Here is a 26,940-nt window from a genome sequence, read left to right as displayed (position 1 = left end):
CTGTCCTTCTGGGATTCTGCGATTTTGTGATTCTGGGATTTTGTGGTTTTGTGACTCTGGCACTGTCACTCCGCGTTTCTCTGACTCCGCAGCCCCGCGTCCCCCCGCTGCCTCCCCCACCCCTCATCCCTCAGAGCACCCCCCCGGCTCCTGCCCCAGCCCAGCCCCGTGCCCGCAGCCTCCCCCCTGCCCGGTGCTGCCGGGGAGGCCCCGACCGTGCCCGGTGCAGGCCCGAGCCCGTTCCCGGGGCCCCCCTCAGGCCTCACGGGCCTCAGTTGCCCCCTGGCGGCGGGCCCCGCGCACAGGCCGCGCCTCACACCCAGGCCTCCACCTGTCCCCCCCATTCCTCCAGCCGAACCCCCCCTCACCCCCTCACCCCCCCGGGACCCCCTTCACCCCCTTCACCCCCTTTGTCTATTCCAGGCCTCACCGCGGCCTCCCCTTTTAACCCCCCCCACCCCCCCCATCAGAACTACAACCCCCAGAATCCCCCGCGGCGCACCCCCTCCCGCCCAGCGCCTCTCTGTGGTGACTTCCGCTTCCGGCGCTGCCTCGCTCTGGTCCCTGCGGCTGGCGGCCGAGCCTTGTGCCTCCGCCATATTGTCTGTGTGCGCCCGGCGGGCGGCGGCTCCGGCAGGTACCGGCGGGGCCCGTTGAGGCCCGGCCCGGCCCCGAAAGGCTCCGAGGCTCGCCCCGAACTTCTCTGGGTCCATAGGGCGAGGGGGAGGAGCCGCCGCCGCGCTCCCCGCTTCGCACGGGCCGCGCCTGTGGGGCCGGGCCTGGGGGAGCGCCTCAGGAGGAGCAGAGGGGGGTGGGGGGGTGGGGGAGGGGAGTGGGGGGGGGTTAAGGGGGGGAGGGGGGAAGGGGGGGGCTGGGGGGTGTGCTGGGAGGGGGTGAGGGCATTGGGGGAGTGGGGCTGGCCGGGGGCTGCTTATGGGGCCGGGTGTAGGGCAGGCTATGGGGCTGCCCATAGGGAAGGGTGTGGGGCTGGTTGTAGGGCTGCTTATGGGGCCGGTTGTAGGGCAGGTTATAGGGCTGCCCATAGGGAAGGCTTTGGGGCTGGTTGTAGGGCCGCCTATGGGGCTGCTCATGGGGCTGGTTGTAGGGTGGTCTATGGGGCTGGTTGTAGGGCTGCCCATGGGGTCGGTTGTAGGGCAGGTTATAGGGCTGCCTATGGGGCTGGTTGTAGGGCAGGCTGTGGGCCCCGTTGTAGGGTAGTCTATGGGGCTGGTTGTAGGGCTGCCCATGTAGGCCAGGCTGTGGGGTAGGCTACGGGGCTGCTTATGGGGCCGGTCCCAGGGCTCCCCCTTATCTGCACAGGGAGGTCCCAGGCAGCTCTCCCCTCCCCCAGCCATCCGAGGGGCCCTCTCAGCGTTCCTCACCCTCAGGGCTTCCCCTCCCCTGCCTGCCCCCGGTGGGGCTCCCCCCTTTTTACCCCGAATCGAGGGGCGAGGAGAGGATTTGGGCTGCAGGGCGGGGGGCGATCGCACACCCACCCCTCTCCTAAATACCCCGGGGGTGGTCGGTGCCCCCCCAGCGCTGTAATCCAGCGCCTTGTGCCCCGGGGCAGCAGGCTGCTGGTGAAATGGGCTCTGTAAACGAAAGGGCAGCTCGGATTATGAAACCCCGTGCGTGCCGCCCGGCAGATTACGCTTCCTTAGCGAGGGCTCGGGGCCCGACCCGTGAAGTTTGGATTACAAACAGCCGCTGCTGGGCTTTCTGCTGACGGCAGCGGTGGGGCTGGGCAGAGCTCACGAGGGCCGCTGAGTCCCTTCTGAGCCGTGTCGGGGAGCAGAGCCACCCTCTGTGCCTCGTCTGGGGGCTCGGAGGGGCCCCCGTGTGACGGGAGGTTGGTCCTCGGGGTGATTTGTGACCCACCTGGGGGCTTGGGTGTGTGGTTTTGGGGTCAGACCCCGCTGGGGGTGGCAGCACCGTTTGTGGAGGGGCTTTGGGGGCTGCTCCAGGCATGCAGAGGGAGGCGTGGTGCTGTGTTGGGGCAGGCAGCAGCTCCTGGTGCTCAGGAGGCTCCTTAAAAGTGCAATAGTTGTGGAAAATATCGGGGTTTTTGCAGGGCTGGGGGCTGTGCTGTGTTGCTGGTCGGTTTAGGGGTCGGGTGTGAGTCTGCTGGCATGGTTTGGGGTGTAGGGCATGTAGAAAGAGAAAAATTGCTCCCCCCGAGTGCTGTTGGTGTGGGCACGGTGCAGAAAACGGCAAAATTGGTGCTCAGGAGCCCGGCGGGCAGGGTCTGGGGGTACAGCTCTGCACCAGGAATGGTGACACCGGCACTGAAATCTGGAAAATGTGAAGGAAAACGGCTCAAGGGGCATTCTGTGAAATGTCCTGGAGGTGGGATCTGTGCAGGGGGGGCTGATGAAGCTCCTGTGTTTGAGGAAAAAGGGTGAGATTCCAGGTGGCTTCCAGGTAGTGCCGCTCAGGGGGTGTGGAATGGGTTCGTGGGGGGAATTGGGGGAATTTCAACAGCAAAATGTGCCATCAAATTGGTGGGATAACAGAGAAAGAAACCATTTCCGAAGCGGTGAGGGGCACGGGGAGGTAACTCTCCTCCCAGCCGTGTTGAATTCGGTCTCCTCACACCTTCCACCCGAGGTTTTGCTGCGTTCTCTCCTCGCAGAGCTCGTTTTCTCCTCCTGCCTTCCCTGGCGTCCCCCGAGGAACACGGGAGGAAGACAGAAGCGTTTGGGTGACATTGTGGCAGCGGGCTCCATTCGTGCCACATCGCTGGCGGGGCAGGGACTGTTTCTGGGTTACGGGACCCACCCCCTCCACGGATCATCATTTCTGAGCCCCGTGCCCTGAGGCATCAGCTTTGGGGTCTGGAGGGGTGAGAAAACCCCAAAGCTGCTCGGGTTTGCTGGTCCTGAGAGATTAACCCCACGGGTTTTAGGGTCAGCAGGGGCTGCTGTGCCCCCGGGCTGGCTGCAAACGTTGTCTGTGACCACGAGACGCCCCTTGGATAACTCTCCTCAGCTTGGGTATCTCCTTCCAGGGCTTTCCAAGAGCTGACTTGCCTGGAATTTGCAGAACCCGACTGCGGGGCTGGCGAGCTGCTTTGGGATCCGGGGAAGCTGCTTGGAAGAGGAGGCGGCGGCCACCTGCAGCTGGTGGTGGTCCTGGGGCTGCAAACAGAGCGACCCCAGCCTTGGGGACAGGTTCTGGGCTCCGTCGAGGTGCCAGACCCATCAGCAGGAAGGATTGAGGAGAAACGGGGTTCTCCATGCACCTGTAGGGGCAAGGATCTCTGCTTTTCAGCCCCAAAGGGAGCCCGCCGTGTGCCTGCCCCCTTGTCCAGGCTGCTGTGAGGAGCTGAGGGGCCACCTCGGGGCTCTGTGCAGCCAGCACTGGCCCAGGTCCCTACTGGGGAGGGGAGGATTTCGATAATTTCCCGCAGAATTTTGTCGTTTGAGCGGTAGGTTATGACCTCATGGCCGATTTCTCCCTTTTTTAAATGAATTATTCACCAGTAGCGACCAGTAAAAGGGCAGGGATGGAGCTGGGACTTGCTGGGCTGGGAGGTGGCTGTGCTTTGGGGGTGCTGCAGCCACCACTGGGGCGTCTCCGTGGGCCGGAGGAGGATGAGCACGGCCAAGGAACCTCGGGTATGGGAAGGAAAAGCTCCTGCACCGCTCGTTTTCTTACAGCCTCACCAGATTTCTCTCCCCGTGACGTTTCAGCCCTGCCTCGTGCATTGTACACCGCCCGGGTGACCTGCCAGGAGGCAGGGAGCTCCCCTCGCTCGCTGACGGAGTTGTGTGGAGCCTACATCAGCGCCAAGCAAGCTGCAAACTAAAAGCCACAAATTTGGGGCATTTCGGAAGCTGTGAGTGCATCCAGCAAGCCACAGAGACACATCCTCCTCCTCAGCCACCTCTGAACGCTGCCTGGGGGCTTTTCTGGGCGATTCCTCCTGAGCCTGCGGGGTGCAGGGACGCCGAGCACTGCCTGCGTGGTGGGCACAGCGGATCCGAGGATTTTTTGAAGCAGCTCCACGCCGCACAGCCCCGTTTTTATCCCCTGGCCTCAGGAACTTCTGCCTCCGGGCTGGCCGAACAGATTTTTGCTCCATCACAGCGCCCAGGAGCCACGGGGCTCAGTCAGCTGAGCCACGGGGCTGGCAGGACTCCCCATGCTAATTAGGGAGGGGAAACAACCCCCTGGCTGAGCGCTAATTACGACGGTCGAGCTTTTACGACGGTGGAGCCCCCGAGGGCAGAGGGCTGCCAGCAGCACCGTTTGGCCACCCCTGGCTGTGCCGTTTTTATTTGTTGGCTCTTCCCAGCTGGCTTTTTAGCCCTTTTTCGTTGCTTGTGGCACAATTCTGACGCGGTGGCAGTGCCGATGCCCCCTGCTCTGAGGGGCTGGGAGCCTCAAGGGCCCGGTGTCACCGGCTGCTGCGCCTCGTTCCAGGCAAGCCTCGGGGGTGGTGTGTCAGGAAAAGCTTTCCCTTGGTCTTTGAACCAGGTTGGTGCTCAGATACGAGGGAGAGGCCGCGATTTTATGGGAGGGAGGGAAGAAAAGAGCTTCAGGGCTGCCCAGCTGCTCCAAATAACCCCGAGGAGATGCAGCGAGGAACCTTCCTGTCCCTGGCAGCCTCCTGTTGCTGGAGGACACCCCGGCCACCTGGCCCAGGTACTCGTGCAGCCCCGGAGCTCTGAAAATGTGAGGAATTTTGGGGGATGGCTGTCCAGCTCGGCTGGGATTCTGGGAACCTGCGGGGGATCCCTGTGAGCTCCCCTAAAACGGAGCTGGAGGAGCTCAGAGCGGGAAGGTTGGGGCTGAGCTGCTGCCGGGTTTGTGGAGCAGCAGAGCTGAGTTTCACCCAGGGCTGTGGCGTTGCCATCAAACGTGGAGTTAAAGTGAAAACGTTTCCGTGGTCCTGTGACTCCCCTTAGCTCCTGGCCCCCCTTCCAAGGGGTGACTTCGTCGTTGGCATGCGCCGCGAGGAATTTGGGGGAGGAATTAGAAACACGGGTAGGGGAAGCGCCGCGCTCACTAGCACAGAATTGCTCCAAGATGTTTCTCAGCCTGTCAGCTCTTCTCCCCAATGGCCGATCGTGTCTTCCTTTCAACTCAGTAACAACTCTTTCTGTCTCTTTTTTTAAGGGAAAATTCGAGGTCTTTCTGCATTAGCCTTTATTATTTCTCCGCAGCCGGACACAGGCAGCTATTTAAAAGAAATCTGGAAAATAATTTTGGTGGAAAAAAAACAGAGTTCGGGCAGACAGCGCCGTTCCAGAAAATATCAAGAGAAAAGTTTGGTCTCGAACCTCAGCTTTTTTTCAGCTCCATTAGGTTTTTAAAATCTGCTTCTCTACTGGTGCTGTCCCTTTAGTAGGTAAATGGGTTTCGGGAAAGGATGTAAAATGTCAGCTCTGTTAATCCAGGCTTGTTTCTATTTCGGCTATAAAATCGTAGAAAAATATAGGCTGCGAGGGACTTCTGGAGGTCATCTGCTCCGTGCTCGTCGTGCTGCAGTTCCAGCGGTAGGAAAATGCAGGAATTGGGTTTCTGTTGCGAGACAGAGCACAGGTTTTTGGTGAAGTCTGTTACTGTTGCTTCTTCCTTTAGGGTTAACACGGGATTTGCTTGATGCTGGCTGCTGGTCGGCTGCACTGTGGTGTTGAAACATGTCCTGAGCTTTTAATTTCAGGGGCACCTGCCTGGTTTGAGGTTCTCTGAGCGCTGCAGAATCGAGCACGCCGTCCCTGGGTGGCTTCACTGATAACTGGAACGTTCCCCACTAACGAAGCACGTTGTCTAATTGTGATTTCAGAGCCTGGCTTTGGGCTGTTTCAGTGAAAGGTGAGGCCTGGCTGCAGCTGGGGATGAGGGGCAGGAACATTCCCTTGGTTCCGGGCTGCCAAATGCCCCGGCTGCTGCCTGCCCGTGGTCTGTCAGCGATGAAGGAGCTCACGCTGATCCTTCGAGGCCTTTCTAAGGGCAGGTCTGAGTGAAACCACCCGCAGCACCTCCTGCACGAGCTCAAGTGGCAGAGCTGCCACCAGGAGCCACCCGGAGATGTCTTTGGTGTGCCCGGGGGCATCACCCCGAGCAGAGGAGCTGCTCCGTGCCCCGGCGGTGCCAGGCGGGTGACCGAGGGCTTTGTCCCTGCTGCTCCCTGCCGTGTAGCACTCGTGGTCCTATTCCTCAGCTGAGCACTTTGCCAGAGAGAGGATGATTTTCAGAGCTGTGCTGTGTTCTCCTGAGCCTTGGACATTTCAGCTTGGCTCCACATCACCCCAAATGCTGGAGCATCTCCTGGTGGCAGCGATGGCAGCTGCAGGCAGCCCCTTGGTGGCACTTGAGCTGCGTGTGGGTGCAGCGGGTGCCGTGGTGCTGCCGAGCAGCTTGGGGCAGTCCCTGCCACCGTAAGTTATCCTCTGATGCTGTCGTTTATGCAGGAATTAATAAATGACCTCTTCTCTTCAGCTTCTGACCGCAGCAGCACAGCTGACCCTTCGATGTGCTCGGGACACTGTTTGTTGAGGTGTAGTTGCCACTCCTGCTGTAGATTTTTGGCCTGAAAACTGCAAGCTGAACTGACGTTGTGTGACCACACCTGTACCTGATACTCGTCCTCATCTGTCCTTTATCTCAGAGAGCTGGGATCCGCTACGAAATCATCCCCAAGGAAAGCAGAATCGGTTCCCTAGCACTTTGAGTAGACAAAGTGGGAAGTTCTCAGGCCAGGAAGTTTGTGCACGGCAGCAACTGCTTCAAACCCAAATCCTCTCTGCAGATTCTTTCCTCTTTCCCCGTCAGGAGCAGCAGACGGCGATACCTGCCTTCACGGGCGCTGGGTGCCATTCTTGGAAGCTCCAGTCGATGATTTCCTGAAAAAAAAACAACAAAAAAAAACCCTCTCTGAGCTGTCTGTTACAGCACGGAGCTTGTGCGAGGCTGCAGCTCCATGACAAGAAAATATCCGCTCTGAAGTTTGATCTATCTTTAGACAATGAGATTGATTTCTCCTTTTTTTTTTTTTTTCCCCCCCTGCTGAAACAATGATCTTTCTCAGCTGAACGACGTGGAGCAGCCGTGGGCAAAACTGCCAAGTCATCTTAGGCGTGCGTGGCCTCCGTTGCTTCCCACCCCAGCACTGGGCAGATGAAAGAGCAAGCTGGAAGCACAAGGAAGGAGGAGAAACAAAACCAGGATGAAATGTTGAAATTGGGAGTGTGCTGGTAAAGCTGCCCCTTCTGCTGCCCTCCACGGGTGGCCGTTGGGTGTCCGGCTGCCTCCTGGGCGTCCGAGTCGTGGACACAAATCTGTGAGGTCTTGGGTGATTGCCTGATCTTCAGGAACGTGTTTTGTTAGGGGAATAATGCTTTGGGAATTGATTTTTAGTAATATTTCATGTTCTTTGCTTGCCCACCGCCTGGCTGAAGCGTCCCGTGCGTTGCTGTGCTGAGCCCGGGCCCGTCCCTGCTGTGGATTTTGTGTCCCTTCGTGCCCCCGGGGCTGGATTCCTGCTGCCCTGCCCCACCTGGAGCCGCCCTCGAAGGATTTGCCTGTCACTCTGTCACAAAATGAGCCCCGTTACCAGGCTTTGTGCCACTAGAGGAGGCTTAGTCCATGCCAAGAAGAGAAATGGGAATGTTTCCGCATCCGAATGCGGGACCAGCTGCTGGGGGAGCAGTGTGAAATGGGGAAGGATGTCAGAGCCCTGCCCTTGGGTCGCCCCCTGCCCTCATAGCCAGCAGCTCTCGCTGGGATCCTTGCAGCAGGCACCAAAGGGACCAGCAGGAAGCTGCCACCAGCAGGATTCTCCTGGAATTTTCTCGTGCAATGCATCCCGATAGCCTCAACGAGCCGCTCCGAGTCCATTTCCAGCTCTCTCTGATTAATTTCTGATGAACGGTGCTGTTAATTCCTCCAGCAAACCATCCCTGGGGATTTCGGTTCCAGCTCTGCCCCCTGCACGGCCCTGCCAGACCCCAACCGAGCTCCTCCACCCCGCAGCACGGCTTCCTTCCTCACGAGTGGATTTGGCAGCTGACAGTCTTGTATTTAAATGTTTTCTACCTGTGTCAGCTTCCACATCTGGTGGGGGATTTGAGGGGTGCGAGGGGCCTGCTGTCAGGCAGGGCAGTGCCTCTGGTACGAGATCAGAGCGCCTGGCAGCGTTTGTTGAAGTGTGGGGCTGTCTGCCCTAAAAAATCAGACGTCTTGCCCGGTTTTCAGCGGGCTTTTTTGACTTTACCAGTGATGGCAAGCGTGCTTGTGGTAGCTAGGCTGGATTTATAAAAACTAGGAGGCTTAAATGGGTGGTGCAGTCTCAACAATTGGGTTTTGATACAGGAGCTGGGATTCTCGACTGAATGCTGTTATGCCACCATAAAATCTGTGCTTTCTAACGTTGGGTAATACTACCAGGGTCACCTATAGGTGTCTTTCCTCACCTCAGGGCGTTGTACCCCTGCAGGGTATGTATCAGCAGAGTTGGAAGCACGCCCCGAGCCTGGCTGGGAGGTGATGATGTTCCCCATTATTTGGGTATTTAGGTCCTGCCGAGGCTCTCTGCGGCCTTCACCAGGCCCCTAGAAAGCGGTGTGCTCCAGAAAGAAGCTTCACCCATGCACCGATGAGTTTGGTTTTACTGAGGAACCCAGTTTTTGACCATGTTTCCTCTTTAAGGGAAGTAAAAGTTGAGGTAAACTTCCCTACATCATTGGGTGAGGGAACCGACACCAGGCTGGTCTTGGGGAGGCCCAGCAGAGAGCTGCTCTGTGACCGGTGTCCTTCCAGGGCGTCCCAGTCTTAAATGGGCACAGACTGGGGCGTTTCTTTGTCATACAGGGAGCACCAGCACAGCTCCTGGCTGCCTCTGACAAAAAATCCTCTGAGCGTCTTCAAATGGTTTGTAACGACCGGCCTCGGTGAGATCTTCCCAGGGTCCTGAGCTCCGATTGTTGAATTTTTAACAAAAAAACTGAATGTGGGGACAGCAGGGGAGCCGAGCTGACTCCCCAGACTCCCAGGGCTCTGCTTTAAACGCAAAGTGGTGCTTCCAGAAATCGAGACCTGGGGATGTGCTTAATTTAGGCCGCACGGGTGACCTTGGAAATCCGTCAGCTGTTGGCAGCGGCGATGGCCAGCGCCTTGCGAGAGGGGCACGGCTCGTGGAAGTTCTGCTCCGCACGCCGCGGGAGGAGCCCTCACTGCGGGGCCGAGGGGAGGAGGCCCTGAGCTGATAGGGAGCACGCCGCGTTCCTTCCCCTTGGGGAAGTTATCTCTGCAGCCATAAGCCAGGAACTCGGTGCCCAAAGTGGCTGAGGTGTGCGCGGGGTGTTACTGCTCCTGGCGGGGCCGAGCGGTGCTGTGCTGTGTGAGGGAGGGCAGGCAGGCGGCTTCCAGGGCCCGACGAACGATCCCAGACCCGTGGCTGGGCTCCAGCTTCTCCTTTTCAGCAGCTTTTAATGATTAACTTCAGTATTTTTATAGTGTCTTGAGATTTTAACCTTTGGGTTTTATTTTCTCTCCGCAGTTGGAAGAATCTTGAGGCCTGTCTGAGGCCTTTCTCCTCTGTCCAGCCTCGGAGTTCGGGTGGCCCCTGGTTTCAGACATCTCCTCACTCCCACCTGCCAACCTGTCTGATATGTCGGGACCCGTGCCGAGCAGGGCCAGGGTTTACACGGATGTGAACACACACAGACCCCGGGAGTACTGGGACTACGAGTCGCATGTTGTTGAGTGGGGGTAAGTCCCGGGGCTGCACTGGGCTCTTTCGTGCTCTTTGGCAGATGTGTGTGCGTGGCACGTGTTGGGATCTCAGCTTTTCTTTGGGATCGCAGATGGTGGAATAACCTGTTGCATACCTGAGAGTGTTTCTTGTCAAAATTTGAGATCCCCAGCAGTGCGAAAGCATTTTTAGCATCTCCCTTGAGAGTTTGGTTTGAGGAGTTTTTGCCAGGTAGCCAGGAAACTTGTCCTCCCAGAGGGAAAGAAGTCTTTTTTTTCTCTGAAACACGCTAAATGGTCCTGGGTGTAGGGCCGAAAAGAAGTGAAAAGGTTTTGTTTCAGACTTGGAGGAGTGAAGAGACTCAGCAAACTGAATTAGGTCATGGTGTTTTGTGACTTGTTGCTCTGCTCTCTGCAAGTGACTACAAAAGACACACGTACGCCCCTCCTTGAAGGAAGGAGGCGTCTAAATTGATCTCATGACTAAACCGTCCGAGAATCAGATGGCAGCGCTGCCAGTTTCCTAGCTCTGTGTTCCTGCTTTGTGCAGCAGGGCTCGGGCTGAGGCCTGGCCTCAGCTTTGCTGCAGTTCCACTTTCCTGAAGTGCGAGCTGGCTTCTGAGCGTTACTGGTGCCTCGTGCCCAGACTCTTTCTAAGCGGGCCAGCCCTGAAGTTTTGGCCTTTATGGCTTTATTGATATTTTAAGGTTATATTAGGGAAAACGTAGCTTCCAAATCTACAGACTGCTGAAAGGCATGGCTCAAGTTTGCTGAAATGCAGATGGGCTCGTGTCCCTTACTGCAAAAAGAAACGGTTTGTGGATTGAATCTGACTTGGGCAAAGAGAAGCTGCCTGGTTCTTAATTCTTAATCATCACGTTCCAATTTCAGGTGCTCGTTAAGCCACCTTGTCTGCAAGGTGAGTCAGTGATTGAGGAGTGCCATGTGAACTCTGATGCAAATGATGAACTCTTTGGAACTTTACCTTTTTATCTCCGCAGGAATCAAGATGACTACCAGCTAGTTCGCAAGTTAGGCCGGGGCAAATACAGTGAAGTATTTGAAGCCATCAACATAACAAATAATGAAAAAGTAGTTGTTAAAATTCTCAAGGTGAGCAGGGATTTGGGCAAAACGTGGAATCTGTCTTGAGGTGATTGGGAGGTCAGAAAATGCAGCATTTGGTCTAAAATGCTTTTATGTTCTAAAACTGAAATCCTTAAAGTCTGGCTTCAGAGCCTCATTCGGTGAAACGGGCTGTTATTTTAACCTCCTAATAAGAAACCCTGTGCTTCGTTACTGAGTTAAATTTCTGCCTGCAAGGAATTAGCCTTTATTGTAAAGAAGCCCTGATGTGCAACACATTTTTACTTGGAGCTAGCAAAGTCTTCAAGAGCTGACCAGAGAATTCTCACCTCCTCCAACCACCAGTGCCCTGGCGTGCTTTCAGGTGGATGGAGGCCTCTGAGCTGAGGGGATCGTTGTCCTTTAAAGCCAGCGATTAAACTCACTGACTGCTAACCTTAAATTTTTCATTTCTGCTTTGCACGTTCCGTTGTTGCCGTAATATCTTTCCAGACTGAGTTAGGGTCTCCTGGAAACGGGTTGTTCCACAGACGTGATTGGTGAAACGCCTTCGTTTAGTGGCCCTCAGGTAGCTGGAGGACTTCTCAGAGTTAGACGTTTACCACACGCCAGTTAACAAGTTTTTGGCTATTGGATCATGTTCAGACAACTTCTCTTTAAAAAAAAAATAAAAAGCCAAATTCATAACCCTTTTTCACATGAAACTGATGTTTCTGGCTGTCAAGAATGTATCATAAGAAAGGAGCCTGCAGATGCTTGAGCCCTTACTGGAATGATGCATAGTCAGGTAACAAGTCCAGCTGTTTGGAGTTAATTTGCAAAGCTTCTGATGTATTTTGTGAACTTACAGTCACATACCTTTGCCATCTAGACGTTGAGCTATTTGCCTCACTTTACTGGGACACTTTGTCTTACGCTTTGGGTTTCTATTCTTCAGCCTGTTAAAAAGAAGAAAATCAAGCGTGAAATCAAGATCTTAGAAAACTTGCGAGGCGGTCCCAATATAATCACTCTTGCAGATATAGTAAAAGACCCTGTGGTGAGTATGGAAGGAACTCAAAGGGTTCCTTGGGGTCGTGGGTGAAGTTGCTGTGTTTGGCTTCAGCTCCGATTTGGCTTTTTGTTTTCTCCTGCTCTTAAATCGTGCTTTTGAATCCCATAATCAGATCACCCCTTAATCTGATTAACTCCTTGTAGAGGCCCTTCCCCTGCGGGTCACTTCAGCCCCTCGCTCTGTAAGGAGGAGGTACCAGTGAACTGAGAAGTTAATTTGTTCTGCAGGCAGTACTGCTGCAGGCTCTGGCTCTGTTCCCCCTATCTGAGGGCAATTGCAACCATGTCTGAGGCAGAGGGGGGGTTTTAGAGTAAAAATGATTGAATTATCCTAAATGAAAGCAATTTATCTCAACAAGACTTAACTTTTTTTTCTGTTTCAGTCTCGGACCCCTGCTTTGGTTTTTGAACATGTAAACAACACAGACTTTAAGGTACGGTATGGGTTGTGCACTTCTAATGTTTTCCATTCGAAAGCCACTTGTAGTCTTGTTCTGGGAAGAGGCAAGCACATAGGGGACAGGCAAGTTCTTTACTCACTTCCTTCCGCCATACCAGCTGTCTTTAAAGATGAATTTACTTGGGAAGTAAAGCAGAAGTTTGTAATTAATCCCTTAGCACCATTTTGCCACAGAAGTTACACGAGGAGAATCCGGATTCCAAGTGGTATTGTAACCCTTGGAGCAAATTCCTGTTACCTCATGGCCCTCCAGTGCCTGTCGTAGCTTTACTCGGGCTGAGAGCACCCTTGGCCTTTTTTGAGACCCCGTCTGCAGGCGTAATGCCTCGTGCTGCTGGTGGGCAAGTGCAGCCCGAGGGAAGTAAGCTGTGTATGTGATTTGTAAGGAGAGAGGAACAGACTGAACGTCTGTGGGATCAGGGTAACTGGGGGAGTGTTTCCTGGTCATTCAAGTGGGCTTGGAGGGCTGCAGCAGCAGAGAACAGGGCTGGGTTTTTCTGGATTGGCACGGACGTGGTGTTTGTCCTCAGTGTTGAGCGCTGATGTAATGTGTTTTTTTCCACAGCAATTATACCAGACATTAACAGATTATGATATTCGATTCTACATGTATGAGATTTTGAAGGTAAGACGGTGTTTTGCTGCTTCAACAGGTTGTTTTTAGGATTTGTACTCAGCTAATCCTATAGGGATGGTTGTGTTGTCACACTAATGGGGGAAAGGGAAGAGAGAGCCTCTGGAAGAATTGCATAGAAAAATCTACATCGAGTCAAGTATCAATTGTTTAGCCTTGTTTCTGCAACAAATTCTACTCCTCTTTTGAGGATAGGAAATTGTTGTTTGGATACACTGAGATAACTCTGGATCCTAAATCAAAAGCCTCTGAAAACAGAAAACTGTAAACTGTAACTGGCTGGGTTTTTGCTTTAATGTCATGTGGGTCGGGTGTATTTGTTCCTCTGAAGCAATTATTTTCCTCTTAGGAGTCTGGGGAAGGGGATGCTTTTTTTTTTTTTCCACTAGGGTCTATTAGAGGCTCTGGAATTCCATTTTTATGAGGAAGCAGATGAGGTGAAGCCAAACGCTTCTGTTGCTGATGCTTAATTTTGAGAGGGGGCTCTAGAGGTGTTGTCTGTGGTCTGTGAGTAGTCAAGGATGTAACCCTGGGCAGCAGAGTCTTGCTACCTAGTTAGCTTTGATACATGTGGAACATTCACTTCTGAATACGATGGAACTGCAAGGTTCTTGCTATTCGAGTCCTTTGCTTTCACTTACAGGCTCTAGATTACTGCCATAGCATGGGAATCATGCACAGAGATGTGAAACCTCACAACGTCATGATTGACCATGAGCACAGAAAGGTAACGGGGCAGGGAGGGGTCCTGCTTTTTTTCTCTGGGGAGACCAGGGCTTCATTTTGGGTACTGCTGTGCAGAGGAACTAGCAGATAAATTCAAGGGAGACTGCGCTTCTATCATGTGAAAAAACTGAAATCCTGTAATGGGTTTCTAGAGGGCTGGTAAGGAGAGGAATTTTATTTAGACCAGTTGATGTTGGTGTGGGGAGAATACCTAAAGAGAGATTCCAATCTGCTTCAAAGTAACCGAAAATAGAAAACTTGTAAATGAAGCTTCCAGCTAAACTCATTTGTAGTGTGGTTCAGAAAATGGAGAGCTGGTGCATCCCTTGAGCCATTTTTCTTTGTTTTCTTCTGCTGTTTCTAGCTTAGACTAATAGACTGGGGTTTGGCTGAATTCTATCACCCTGGCCAAGAGTATAATGTCAGAGTGGCTTCCAGATATTTCAAAGGACCTGAGCTCCTGGTAGATTATCAGGTAAGAATGACCAGCATTTATCACTGACGTGTGTACGGAAAGCCTGTGCCATTTCAAGGCAGTGAACAAGAAATTCAGATATTTAGAGACCTGAAACTAAATATGACCTATTCTAAAATAAATCTAAAAGGCTTTAGAGCCACTGATTAAAGAAACCAGTGAGTTATCCGAGGATGAGCTGCAGAACTGTTGTCATGGATCCTGGAATACAACTGTTGGATTTTATTTTTTATCAAGGCCGCTTTTGCAGTAAGTGACAGGAATGAAACAAAGTCCTCGGGAGAATAGCTACTGCTGTGTGAACTTGTAAAGCTATAAAAACATCCCATAATCCGATGGCAGCTTGCATTATGGAAATGCTGTGGGCTGGAAATGTCAGTGTTAGTGTTAGACCTTGTGGAGTCAGCACTTTCTGGTGCTTGCCATTAGGCCTCCCTTCTCCGCCCGTGTCTCCCCGTGATTGATAACATTTGAAGGCTGCACTGAGAGTAGAAAGAGGCACTGGGTCTTTGATACCTTTATGGAGAACGATGGAAATGGGATCCCTGCAGTTCTGCTAATTGCTGTAATCCCAGTTTGAGTGACTGGGAAAGTGAGCTGAGCAGAGGTCTGGCGATAAACACGTTTCAGTCTGTTCCCAGTGTCACATGCCATGTCTGTACCACTGGGGAGGGAGGGGGGGCTGTTAGTATTGGAAGTCTTTTCTGCTTAATTCCTTAGAAATTGAATTGTCCTTCTGGTTTTGTACAGATGTATGATTACAGTCTGGATATGTGGAGCTTGGGTTGCATGTTGGCTAGTATGATATTCCGAAAGGAGCCATTTTTCCATGGCCATGACAACTATGATCAGGTGAGAGCTGGTCATGTTCAATCTCTGTTCTCTGGGAAGGAAGGTTTTCTGCTCGTGCTTCTATCAAGGGATCCAAAGAATTTAAGTATTTCTCTACTGGCTTCTTTGCTTGGTTTGAAGCCACATTCCTTCTTAAAAGCATGCGATATTATCTAACCCAGTAAATAGAAAGAGATTTGCTTTGTATTTATGAACTCAGTAGGTATCTAGAAAAGTTATAACCGTAGTTATATTAAGGCTGGTGTGTTCTGGTATGTAGATCTGCTCCTCCTGAGGTTACATATTACATGAAAAGCCCCTGCCCTGTCCACCTTTAAGCTTCAGTGTCCAGAGAACTCAGCTCCCTCCTGGCTGCCTTGGCTTCCTGAGCCCCAGCTGAGCGGAGCCGTGTTTCTGGTGCCTGTGACTGCTTTGTTGGAGCAGTCGGAGCCACAAGACGACCCCGTGGCTGTTGGCTGGGACCACTGAGACCACATTCAAGCTCCAGGGGGATGTGCTGCAATGTCTTTATGCTGGCTCTGGCATTCCCTCACAGCAGTGACTCGTTTTTGTTTGCTCCTAGCTGGTGAGGATAGCCAAAGTGCTGGGCACAGAAGACCTCTATGACTACATTGACAAATACAACGTCGAACTGGATCCACGTTTCAATGACATCCTGGGCAGGTGAGCCAAATTCTTCAGTAGCCTAAATGCTTGTGAGTTCTTAATTAGACCTGGACATCTGCTGCTTTGTCAGCAGAGCTTGAAGGAAACAAAAAAACTTCTGCTGAAGGGAGAACTTGGAGCCAGGACCCTTAAGGCCTGGTACTTTGTGCTTTCAATCCCTTTTGCTAGTGCTGCCTACGGGCCTTGAGCTGCAGATGCACTTGAGGAAAGATTTTTAAATACCATCTAGGTAATAAAGGAACTGCCAGAGTATAGACCATGATGAGCAAACACTACTTTCAGAATTGTAGCAGAAAAATAAGAGAAATTTATGTTTCTCGGGACTGCAGTACAGAAAACCAGTTGCTGCTGGTAGCATTTTTATATCTTTTTCCTTGTGACGTGCCAAAACTGCAAGGAACAAATGCTGGGGGGGGTACAAAAGAGCAGAACCTGAGACTTCAGGCTTATAATTTCATTCTAAACTTGGTTTCCCGTGCTGCCACAGCTGTGGCGCTGTGCCGCCGCGTGGTGACACAGCGTACTGCTGCTCTGCTGTTCCGTGCCTCTGCCCCCTTGCTGCCACACCAAGCAGCACCCCGTCTGGGAGCTGGGCAGCTGGTGCAGTCCTTGCTTTTCAAAAGTGAAGTCCTCTGCCTGGTTTCATTCTTGTATCCGTTTGTTTTTCTGCAGACACTCCCGTAAGCGATGGGAGCGCTTTGTTCATAGCGAGAACCAGCACCTGGTGAGTCCAGAAGCTCTGGATTTCTTAGATAAGCTGTTGCGATATGATCACCAGTCACGACTCACAGCAAGAGAAGCCATGGAACACCCCTACTTCTGTAAGTAGCAGCTCTTGCTGTGCCAACAGCTCCTCATCTGCCTTTGGGAAATCTCCATTCCAGTCGGTTGTGCAGATAAGAGCCAAGAAGGGCAACGTAATAAGCCTGGGCTTTGCGAATAATTGTGATGGAGCTGAAACTACTTGATTCTGTGGTGGGTGAAGTAGGCCACTGCCACCTGCAGCTGCTGAGGAAACTGTGATGTGCCTGTGTCAGGCCAGTGAATCAGCAGAACGGTGTTAAAAACTCCTTGGTGCTAAGGCCGTGCTAATTTCAGCAGGTGTCTGGGCATACCGACTCCTGTGTTGGATAAAACCAGGTAGCTCTGGTTTGAAAAACAGGCCCTTTTAACTCACTTTGTGGCTAAATATGTATCTTTAGTGGATGGTTTATCGAGGTCTTGCTTTTGCATGCGAAAATGAAACTTTTGCTAGTAAACATGTTCAAATGTTTGCCAATTCCTCACAAATCTCAAGATGTGGCTTTCTGGGAACAGCTGTGGAGCAATGCCAGTATGAACATTTGCTCGGTTCAGCTGAAAGCTTTGAAAGTGAGAGTTGGAGAAACAGCTAAATCTGTCGAAATACAGATGCAGGGTGTACTGAACTCAGTATGGGGAAGGACACATCCGAAATTCCCTCATCTGCTCCAGTAGTTTTGGGAGGGGAAAGGGGTTGATGGTGGCTGGTGTTACTTGATGTAGGCAGCTTGCCAGCACTGGCTGTGCTCACGGGCAGGGTGCTTCAGCTGCTGTCTGGCAAGGCGGCACCTAAGGGTGGTTGGTGTGCTCTTTCTAGATCCCATTGTGAAAGACCAGGCTCGGATGAGCTCCTCCAACATGCCGGGTGGCAGCACTCCTGTCAGCAGTGCGAGTATGATGTCAGGTCAGTTCTGCCGTTGACTCTTCCTGGTGCGTGGTGTGTTAAAGCCTTTGTACGAGCTGTGTGGGTGGAGGGATCCAAGAGGGTGAGTTCTGCAGCTGGGGCTGAGCTCCTGGCACTCAGGACGAGGGCAAGGAGGGCTGTGAAGAAGCAGGTGGGAGAGAGAAACGAGGGCTCACCGCAGCCTGACCTGCTTTTCTGGTCTTGCCTGTAAAAAGTGCTTTGCAGGTGGATGTTCTGGCAGTAGCTTGAAGGGCAGCGATCCTGCCACGCAGGGCCACATCTGCCCTTTGTGACACTTGACCATACACAAATCTGAGCTGCAGAGAGCAGTAAAAGATCTTCCATCTCCGCTAATCTTGGAAGCTCTGAAAATACAACCGAGTGCCACCAAACTGACCTACAAAGCTACCAGCCTTGGGGAAGCTGAGCCGTCCTGATGCCACGCGCCGGTTTCCCTCTAATTTTGATTACCTGTCTCTGTTCCAGGGATTTCTTCAGTGCCAACACCTTCGCCCCTTGGACCTCTAGCAGGCTCGCCCGTCATTTCTGCCACCACCACGCTGGGGATGCCCGTTCCAGCTGCTGCCGGCGCTCAGCAGTAGTGATGGGCTCTGCCGAGTCAGGTGGGGAAGAGGTTTCCCCCTCCGCCTCTCCTCAGGACGCAGCTCGTGCCTGGCAGGGGAAGGGAGGGGATGAACGCTTTGGAGGCACCGTGTCTGAACTGTTGCTTGTGGATTTATAGTAGTTCAGTCATTATATACAAAATTATTATAGGCTGATTTTTTTTCTTTTTTTTTTCTTTTTTTTTTTTTTTTTTTTACTTGAACTTTTCGTAACTCAGGGGATTCCCTGAAAATACCTACAGATGGAATATTTCTTGGACAGTTTCCCACCCCACCCCACCCACTCCCCCTCCCCCCTTAAAAAAAAAAAAAAAAAAAAAAAAAAAACACAAAAAACTCCTCATTTAAGAACAAAACCGAATTGACAGCATTTCCCAGCTCTTGCATCCTGCTGGAAATCTCTCCACCTTCCCACATTCCTCCTCCACCAGCCTAAGGCCCTGGGGGCTTGTGCTGCCCGGAGCCCCCCACCCCAGGTCTCCGTGAGGCAGGAGGGGGGCTCCTGACCCCTGGCTTTACTCGGGGCCCGCTGAGGAGACACCCCCGGTGCACAGAGAGGTGGCCTAAACCTAAAAGCTGCCTCTAAATCTCTAAAAGATTGACTCCTGGCTCACCCACGGTGCCGCCTCACCCCTTTGCATGTAATTTTAGTCTTAAAACCACGGAATTACAAACCAGGAGGTTCCTCAACCACCACGCTCCTCATCCCACTGCTTCCCCAGCTGCTCGGGGGGAGGAGGCAGCGCCCTTGCTCCGCTCCTTTCTCCCCCCAGAGCTTTTCCTACCCCTCAACTCCCCCTTTCTTCTCAACAAATCTCATTTTTAAGCCATTTCTCTAGGTTTTGAGCCCGTGGCTACCTGAGAGCTGCAGCACCCGGGGTCAGACCCAAACCCCCGAATTCTTCACCCCCATCCCAGCCTGTGCCACGGGCGGAGGACACCGGTGCCCTGGGTGTCCCCTCAGTGTCCCCTTTTGGTCCCCTCACGGTGCCCGGGGCAGGAGCCAGCAGCAGCCGCCGGTGCCCTCAGTGGGGTCCCTCAGCACCCCCCCCTCTTTATTCCGGCCCCGCTGTGTATATATCTCTTCCTTTTGTCCTTCATATGTGAAAGCTCCAGTGTTGGAATTTTGGTGTAAATAAACATTTGGTTTTATTTATCGAGGTCACATTGGCGGCTCCCTGTCTCGGGGGCGGCTCCCGTCACACACACACTGAGGGGGGGGGGGGGGGGGGGGGGCGCGGTCCCCTCATGAGGGGAGATTGGGCGGGAAGGGGAGATGGGGCGGGGCTTGCGCGGGGTGGGCACTGCGCATGCGTGAGCGCGGCGCCACGCGGCGGCGCATGCGCGGTGCTGCCCCCGTGACGTGCGGCCGCGCGCCGCCGGCGGAGGGGCGGGGGTGGGGGCGGGAGCACCGGGAGAGGCCCCGGCCCTGTCCCGGTCCCGGTCCCGGTCCCGGTGCTGGGCCCGGCCCGGCCCGGTATGCGCTCAGGGACATGGCCCGAAGGAGCCCGCCTCGTAACGGGGTCGGCGGACACGGTAGGGGCCGGGCCTGGTGGTTCCGGTACCGCCGGGAATACCGGGGACCGGGGGGAGTGGGGGGGGAGGGGAGGCGGTGTGTGTGTGTGAGGGGGGCACGGGACAGGGAGGGGGGGGGATGGGGAGGAGGGGGGATGGGGGGAGCCCCGTACCGTGGGCAGCGCCCGGTACCGGGGGTGGGACCGGGCCCGGCCCCGTTGGGCCCCCCCGAGCCCCGGGACACGGGGCCTGAGGCCTGAGCCCCCCCCCCTGAAGCCCCCCCCGAGGCTGTGGGGCCCGTACCGGCCGCCGGTAAGGGGCTGTGGGCCGGGCCCAGCCACCGTTTTACCGGGAGACCCCCTCGGGGCTGCCCCCAGCCCGGTAACGGGATCCCCCCCCCATCTCCGGGGCTGGTTTCTGTTCTCAGAGCTTCTGCTGGGGGGGCGCACCGGGGGCTGGGGGTGTCCCCGGGGCTGTACCGGCACCTGTTGGCTGCAACACGCTGTTTTGGGTCGTTTTCACCCAAAAAGTGCCTAAAAATTGCCATTTTGGGGGCAGGACGGCAGCTTTAGACCCTGCCCCCGGTGCTGCCCAGCAGAGCACCCGGTGGCAGCGGGCACCGACTGGATCCCCCCCCCACAACCCCAATGCCCCCACCCCTCATCGAGGTCCTCGTCCCTCTGGGTCCCGGTACCGGGTCTGGGGGGCAGCTCCCGAGCTGGGGGCACCGGGGGGGCTCCCGGCTGCACGGGGCTGTGCCACCAGGGCCCGTCCTGCTGTGTCCCTGTGCCACCTCCCCCCCCTGGTGTACCCCCCCCCTGGCCCCTTTCTCCCATGGTGACCCCCTCCCCGTTCTCTCCTCGCAGATTTCGACGCCAAGAAGAAGAGAAAAGTGGCGGAGATCTACCAGGCCCTCAACAGCGACCCCATCGACGTGGCCGCCCTCAGGCGCATGGCCATCAGCGAAGGGGGGCTCCTGACGGATGAGATCCGCTGCAAAGTGTGGCCGAAGCTGCTCAGCGTCAACACGGACGAGCTGCCCCCCCTGCCAGGTACGGAGCAGGGTTTGGAGGCTCTCCCTCACCTTCCCCCCACACGTATTTCCTCCCTGAACCCACGTGGGAATGGGATTTGTGCTGTAGAACAAGCACCAGAGCCTCACACGCTCCGTGTCCTACCTAAAGGGCTGAGCAGGAGGCGCTCGGCTTCCTAAAACAACGCTCCCATTGTGCTGCGGGGGCCTTGTTATCTGCAGGGACGGCGCTGGAAACAAATTTGCTCTCGATGGGGTTCCTGTGGCCTCATGCAGCTGGCTGGCCTGCGCTCGTTAATCAGTAGCAAAGTATCAGGCTTAATTCCTGTCCTTCCAGCCCTGAGGCGGGCCGGGACACCCTGAGGGGTGTCTGCCAGGCGTAGCTGAAAGAGTTTGCACCGAGCTTGCGTGGCGTTTGGTCAGAAGAGAATTTAATTTATATTTCGTTTCATTTTTGTGCCAGCAGAGGTAACTTGGTACGCCAGCAAATTCTTTTCCCTTCTGTTGTAGCCATCGCAGCTACCAGGGTTTGTTTTTTTCCCCCAGATTTCTTTTAGCAAAGCATTCCCCGTGGTGTCCGCAGCGTGGTGTGCTGAGCTGCTGCGAACCTGGAGCCAGGATGCTTCCAGGGGCTCTGAGAGCAGTGTCCAAGTGTTCTAATGTGTGTTATTTCACAAAATAATGGTTTGGTTTCCTCACGCTGAGAGCAGCTCGTGCCCAGGGCTGGTGTGATGCAGGGAGAAGCCTGCACGAGCCAGGACGAGGCCGTGCACATCCCCTTCTCCCTGCTCCTTTGCCCGGCGCCCATCCTGGCACCTCTGCCCCTCTCTGTTAACCACCTTCCTCTTCTTCCCAGCAGGAAAGGAGCTGCGAGAGGACAACAAGGATTACCAGCAGGTGCTGCTGGACGTGCGGCGCTCCCTGCGCCGCTTCCCCCCAGGTGAGAGGGGCACATGGAGGGGCAGAGGGGCCGACTGCAGACAGCCACGGGTGGTGATCGGAGCAAATTCTGCTTTAGAGCTTCTAGGAAGCCGTGGTTGCTGGCGATCGGAGCAAATTCTGGTTCAGAGCGGGCTCAGAGTCGGGTTTCCCTCCGTGCCTCGAGCAGCAGATCAAAGAGAGCCCCTCACCTTCGGAAGCGGAACGCCTCTGCAGTTGTTTAGTTCTGCTGGGGGCCCTGCTGGGCTATTTATAAAAGCTGTAATCCAGCAGCTCTCTGACTGCAGAGCAGAGCAGTCGTTATTTCTGGCCAGAAGCTGCTTCCCCCTTCTGCCGCCTTTGTTTTGCACAAGCAGTTGATTCACTGCGATTCTCGGAGCGTGCGAGCCCGGCTCCTGAAGGGTCTGCTGCTATTTCTGTGGGCTTTTTTTTTTGTTTTTTTTTTTTTTCTGCCCTTGAATGGCAGCCTCCCGCCTATTTTTAGAAGCATCAGCGAAGTAGGGGAAAAGGAGAACTTTGTCACTGCGGGGACCTCCGCTGGGACTTTCTGCTTGGCCTCTGGGCATTTGATCTGTTGACAGGGGCTGCCAAAACCCGGCTGCAGCTGTGCGTGGCAGGAACAATGTTTTTCCCGTGACATCCTGTCCCTAAACACGTGTTGTCAGCAGCAGACCAGTATAAAACCGAGCTGATTGAGGCCTCGCAATCTGAGGCAGCTGGCACGGTTTCTGTGAAAATGGGTCCCGTCTAATTTTTTCCTAGAGCCCCTGGGAAATTAAAAATGATTAAAATGTCCTCAGCAGCGCTGGCTGTGCCACATCCTCTGTGACAGGGCAGGCAGATAAACGTGCCGCGGGTCCTCCCCAGCCTGTCACCCCGCTGCTGTCCCCGCAGGGATGCCGGATGACCAGAGGGAAGGGCTGCAGGAGGAGCTCATCGATATCATCCTCCACGTCCTCCAACGCAACCCCCAGCTGCACTACTACCAGGGCTACCACGACATCGTGGTCACCTTCCTGCTGGTGGTCGGCGACCGGCTGGCCACGGCTCTGGTGGAGAAGCTCTCGACGCACCACCTCAGGTACTGGGGGGGACGAGGAGCTGCTGCGAGCCCCCTGGGGACTCACGGGGGGCTGTGGGGGCTCACGGGGGGCTGTGGGGGCAGAGGGAGCTGCCCCAGAGCGTGGTGCAGGAGCCTGCGAGGCAGAGCTGCAGGCTGGGGTTGGCACCCATCGTGTCCGTCCCCAGAGGGGTGCTGTGGGGAGCAGTGGAGCTGCAGGGAGCTGTGCTGTGGGGAAGGGATAATTGAGGGCTGTCGGTTAATTTAGATCATCCTGCAGACGAAGCAGCCGGCGCACACGCATTATTCACAGTGCCCGGGCTGTCTCTCCTGTCAGGGCCTCTCTCTCAGGGCTTCCCACTCAGAGCCCTGGGCAGTTGGGTGCTGAACGTGTGGTCTGCCCAGCCCTGAGCCCTGGGGTAGGTGCTTCTCCTGGCTGTGCACCGAAATGGGAACAGGCCCTCAGCCAGGGAGTGCCTCAGAGGGATTTTCCCCCTTCAAAATTGGGTTTTGGGTGCTGGAAAGGCTTCAGGGCTCACACCACAGAGAAAGAAGTGTCAGCTGGCACCACAATGAAAATCTGGGTGCAGGTTTTCTGTGCACACCAAACCTTTGGATCCCAGATCTCCGTGCCCCTGTCAGTGGGGAGGGGGCAGTCCCAAAAACAGAGAATGTCCCGGGGCTGGAGGCCACCCTTCCAGCAGAGCTGATTATTACAAGTACATTTATTTACCTTCTGGCTTCCTCCCCCGAGGAGAGCTCGCTGACCTCATGGCTTGACGGAATTCTTTTTAAATCTTTTTTTTTTTTTTTTTCCCCAGGGATTTCATGGACCCAACGATGGATAACACCAAGCACATCTTGAATTACCTGATGCCCATCATAGACCAGGTGAACCCCGAGGTGCACGACTTCATGCAGAGGTACGCACACCAGGGCCAGTAAACCCCAGTAACCCCCAGTACTGCACCAGCAAGCCCCAGTAGTGCACCAGCAAGCCCCAGCACCACCGTGGCTTCAGAATAAGTTGGCCCAGAGCAGGTGGAACAGACCAAAGCCACACAGAGCTCTGCTTCCAAGCAGACCCAAACGTATCCTGCCTGTACTGAGGGGTTTAAAATCACAGCATCTTCCCCCCAGCGGTCCCCATGGAGTAGCTGGGGGTTGCAGATCGTGCCATACAGGCAGAGTAAAGCAGAAGCAGGGAGGTAAGTTGGAAGATTCAGCCAAGAGTCCTTTTCTGGGCGAGGCTCTGTTCCATTTCATGGCCAGGATGATCAAGAATCGGGTTGCAAATTCCCAGGAATGGGTTAAGTTTTAGGGTGGAAAAGAATCTGACAAGTTGACCGTGCTTCTGGATGTCAGGTGTCACCAGGCCGGGGTGAGCCAAGCAGTGGAAGCACCTTGCTTTGGGTGGGTGTCAGAGGTCAGTGGATGTGTGCTGAGCTCCAGATGCTCCTGTGACAGCCGGGGCTGTCTCCTGGGAGCAGAGGCACCGGGCAGGGACCTCCCTGGATGGTTTTGGCGCTGCCTCGGGGCCACCCTGACAGCTTCTCTCTCCCCACAGTGCCGAAGTGGGAACCATCTTTGCTCTCAGCTGGCTGATCACCTGGTTTGGGCACGTTCTGTCCGACTTCAGGCACGTCGTGCGATTATACGACTTCTTCCTGGCCTGCCACCCCCTGATGCCCATTTATTTTGCTGCCGTGGTAGGTGCTGGCTGGAGGGACGGGGGTTGGCTTAACCAAACCACGGCGGGGTGCTGGGGGCTGCCGAGGGTGAAACCATCGCCCTGCTGTGCCCTGTCCCAGCGGGGCAGTGCTTTGGGGCAGCGTATCCCCTCCAGGAAGGGCAGGTCTTCCAGAAAGGAGTGAAATTCTTTCCTCTTCTGACTCTGAAATGTGTTCTGGCGGGTGACAAGGAGTCAGCCCTGCTTTCCTGGCCGTGCTCAAGGCTCTTGGTCCTCCCCGCAGATCGTGCTGTACCGGGAGCAAGAAGTCCTGGACTGCGAGTGCGACATGGCCTCTGTGCACCACCTCCTGTCCCAGATCCCACAGGACCTTCCTTACGAGACTCTGATCAGCAGAGCCGGGGACCTTTTTGTCCAGTTTCCTCCATCCGAGCTCGCCAGGGAGGCAGAGCAGCAGCAGGCTGAACGGTGAGTGCAGGGAGCACGGGGAGCCTCTGTGTCCTGCGTGGTCCCCTGGCCGGGTCCTCCCTTGGTGGAGGCAGCACTCCTCGTCCCCCTGGGGTGCTCCTCGTCCCCCTGGGGTGCTCCTCATCCCCCTGGGGTGCTCCTCGTCCCCCTGGGGTGCTCCTCGTCCCCCTGGGTCACTCCTCGACCCTCTCCTTCTCTTGCAGAACCGCGGCTTCCACTTTTAAGGACTTTGAGCTGGCTTCAGTGCAGCAGAGACCGGACACTGTGTTGAGACAGCGCTTCAGGGAGCGGCTCCGAGGGGAGGAGAGGACAAAATCCATCCTGACCAAGCCCAGGACCAACCGCTTTGTCAAGCTGGCGGTGATGGGGCTGACGGTCGCTCTGGGAGCAGCCGCCCTGGCCGTGGTGAAGAGCGCCCTGGAGTGGGCTCCCAAATTCGAGCTGCAGATTTTCCCCTGAAGCCCAGGGCCGTGCTTTTCCCCCGTCTGCGCACCCCGCGCCGCCGATCCGGGACGATGGTGGAGGAAAGGACGTGTCTGGAAGCGACCTCCCTGAGGGTTTCTGTTCTTGGCCTTGGCAGGAGACTGGTGGTGAGCAGCCCGGGAGGATTGCTGCCCGCACCCACGCTCGCCTCGTCCCCTCAACCCCGTGTAGGTGACCACGAGGGCTCTGCCCAAGCGATCCCACGGCCTCTGCTGGAGCGAGGGTGTCACAGCAGGGTGATGTTGTGTGTGTGTGTGTGTGTGTGTGTGCAGGGCAGAGGGGCTCTTACACTCCCGAGGAGCCCTCTGGCTCCACGTCGCCTCCCGCTGCCAGGGCTCCTGCCTTCTCTCACCTCCTCCAGTGCTCTGACCTTTCTCTTTCCTTCAGGCACCTCTGAGTAGAGGCAGTCCTGTCCCAGCGCCCTGCCCTGAGGCCGTCTCCCACGCCCAACACTCCGTGGCTCCGTTTGCTCCCTCGTCCTTGTGGTCTGGTCAGTTTGTGGGGCAGGGGACAGGGGACGGGGGCACATCTGTGGGACCACTGCAGGGAGCAGGGTCCTGGACCAGGTGAGATGAGAGTCCCTCATCCTCTAGCACTCCCTGCAGCCTCTCACAGCTCTGGGAGCGGGTTCTGAGGTGGAAAAAGCCTTTTTCCACCTTTCCAACCAGTTTGCACAGGACAGGAGTCGTGGGTGTAGGAGCCTGTCACAGTCCTTCCCCCACAAACTGCCCAGAGCAGCATCACCCCTCGGGATAACGTGAGGGATTTCCCGGAAAGACCACCCCGACCCCTGCATCCCCCGTCCCCTGCCTGTCCCCTGCCAGCCTGGCTGCTCCCTGCCCGCTGGGGAAGCTCGGCAGCGTTTTCCTAAATATCTCCCTGCCCCCCAACACGAAGCCAACAGACACTACCTGCCTCTACCTCTCCCCCGAGCTGCTAAACCCTCCCGCAAGTGCCCTTACCTGCCCCCTGCCGCTTCTCCCCCCTCAATGCCTCGTGCCCAAAGCCGCCTGTGCCGTGCCCGGGGGGGGCTGCACGCCTCAAAAACCAGCGTGGAGGAGTGGCAGATTCCTGGTTATGGAGGAGAACTCAGCCCCGTGAGGCTCAGCCCCCTCTTCCCCAGCAGAATTGTGCGAATTGTGCGTCGGGTTGCTCCGGGGGCTCACCTGGTGCAGGGGGGGGCGCAGCAGGAGCCGTTCCCTCACCCCTGGGGGTGTCCCCGCTGCTCCTGGGGGCTCTGGGATCCCAGGGGTGGAGGCAGCGGGGTGAGATCCTGCCGGGCAGCAGCGGTGAGGGGGGGGCAGGCTGTGACTTAGCACTTTAGAAATTGGTGGTACGGGAGAGTTGGTGGTGGCCGTGCCATGAGCCGGGGGTGCTGCCGGGGGTCCCGCCCCCCACCCGGGGCACTTCAGGCCCCCGCTGCCCCCCGGTTGAGGGGCAGCTCCCGCGGCCCCGCGCGCTGCCCACCCTGCACTTTAGTTCCTGCGTTGTTTTGGGGGCGGGAGGTGGTCTCCTGGGGTGCTTCAGTTGACTCTGTACAGACTTATACAGACCTGTGTAAATGCGGATTTGTACAAACCCTCAAAACTGTAAAATAAAACACTTAACTAAACTCTTCTCCCTCTCCTTGGGCAGGGGCAGCGCCGATCCTGCAGCGCGTGGGAAGAGGAGCGGGAGCAGCAGAGCCAAAGGAGAGGCTTTTGTGCTGCCACCAGGGCTTGGGGGGACGCCAGGTCCTGCTCGTGCCGCGCGCTCCCCGTCCCCGCTGTCCCC

General features: G+C 55.6%; 2 protein-coding genes across 3 annotated transcripts; both read left to right on the top strand.

Moving 5' to 3' along the window:
- Positions 1–569: 569 nt before the first annotated feature.
- On the top strand, positions 570–19,144 carry CSNK2A1 (casein kinase 2 alpha 1). 2 transcript variants are annotated; one of them, XM_082773017.1, is made up of 13 exons: positions 570–637; positions 9,506–9,717; positions 10,701–10,812; positions 11,723–11,824; positions 12,222–12,272; positions 12,864–12,923; positions 13,576–13,659; positions 14,023–14,133; positions 14,884–14,985; positions 15,548–15,648; positions 16,324–16,472; positions 17,270–17,356; positions 17,843–19,144. In XM_082773017.1, the coding sequence occupies exons 2-13, from the start codon at positions 9,617–9,619 to the stop codon at positions 17,956–17,958; spliced, it is 1,176 nt and encodes a 391-aa protein (XP_082629143.1). In that variant the 5' UTR covers positions 570–637; positions 9,506–9,616; the 3' UTR covers positions 17,959–19,144. The 2 variants fall into 2 exon arrangements, with proteins under 2 accessions (XP_082629143.1, XP_082629144.1); XM_082773018.1 differs by lacking the exon at positions 570–637 and adding an exon at positions 8,642–9,295.
- Positions 19,145–19,366: 222 nt separating this feature from the next.
- TBC1D20 (TBC1 domain family member 20) lies at positions 19,367–26,773 on the top strand. The gene is made up of 8 exons (XM_082773136.1): positions 19,367–19,515; positions 20,361–20,546; positions 21,387–21,467; positions 22,361–22,547; positions 23,348–23,449; positions 24,094–24,235; positions 24,500–24,684; positions 24,888–26,773. Exons 1-8 carry the CDS (start codon positions 19,473–19,475, stop codon positions 25,141–25,143), a joined length of 1,182 nt encoding a protein of 393 aa, XP_082629262.1. The 5' UTR covers positions 19,367–19,472; the 3' UTR covers positions 25,144–26,773.
- The last annotated feature ends 167 nt before the right edge of the window (positions 26,774–26,940 follow it).

This window comes from Aythya marila, assembly GCF_965140915.1.
Source record: "Aythya marila genome assembly, chromosome: 16".
In the NCBI taxonomy this organism is placed as follows: domain Eukaryota; kingdom Metazoa; phylum Chordata; class Aves; order Anseriformes; family Anatidae; genus Aythya; species Aythya marila.
The sequence above is the reverse complement of the archived record's forward strand: the minus strand, read 5'-3'. Positions and strand labels throughout refer to the sequence as shown.

Excerpts from the sequence above, each read along its gene's own strand:
- CSNK2A1 (XM_082773017.1), top strand. The coding sequence starts at position 9,617 with ATGTCGGGACCCGTGCCGAGCAGGGCCAGGGTTTACACGGATGTGAAC. Across the intron at positions 9,718-10,700 it reads TCGCATGTTGTTGAGTGGGG|GAATCAAGATGACTACCAGC; the intron begins GTAAGTCCCGGG and ends TTATCTCCGCAG. Across the intron at positions 14,986-15,547 it reads GCCATGACAACTATGATCAG|CTGGTGAGGATAGCCAAAGT; the intron begins GTGAGAGCTGGT and ends GTTTGCTCCTAG.
- TBC1D20 (XM_082773136.1), top strand. The coding sequence starts at position 19,473 with ATGGCCCGAAGGAGCCCGCCTCGTAACGGGGTCGGCGGACACG. Across the intron at positions 20,547-21,386 it reads CGAGCTGCCCCCCCTGCCAG|GAAAGGAGCTGCGAGAGGAC; the intron begins GTACGGAGCAGG and ends TCTTCCCAGCAG. Across the intron at positions 24,685-24,887 it reads GAGCAGCAGCAGGCTGAACG|AACCGCGGCTTCCACTTTTA; the intron begins GTGAGTGCAGGG and ends CTTCTCTTGCAG.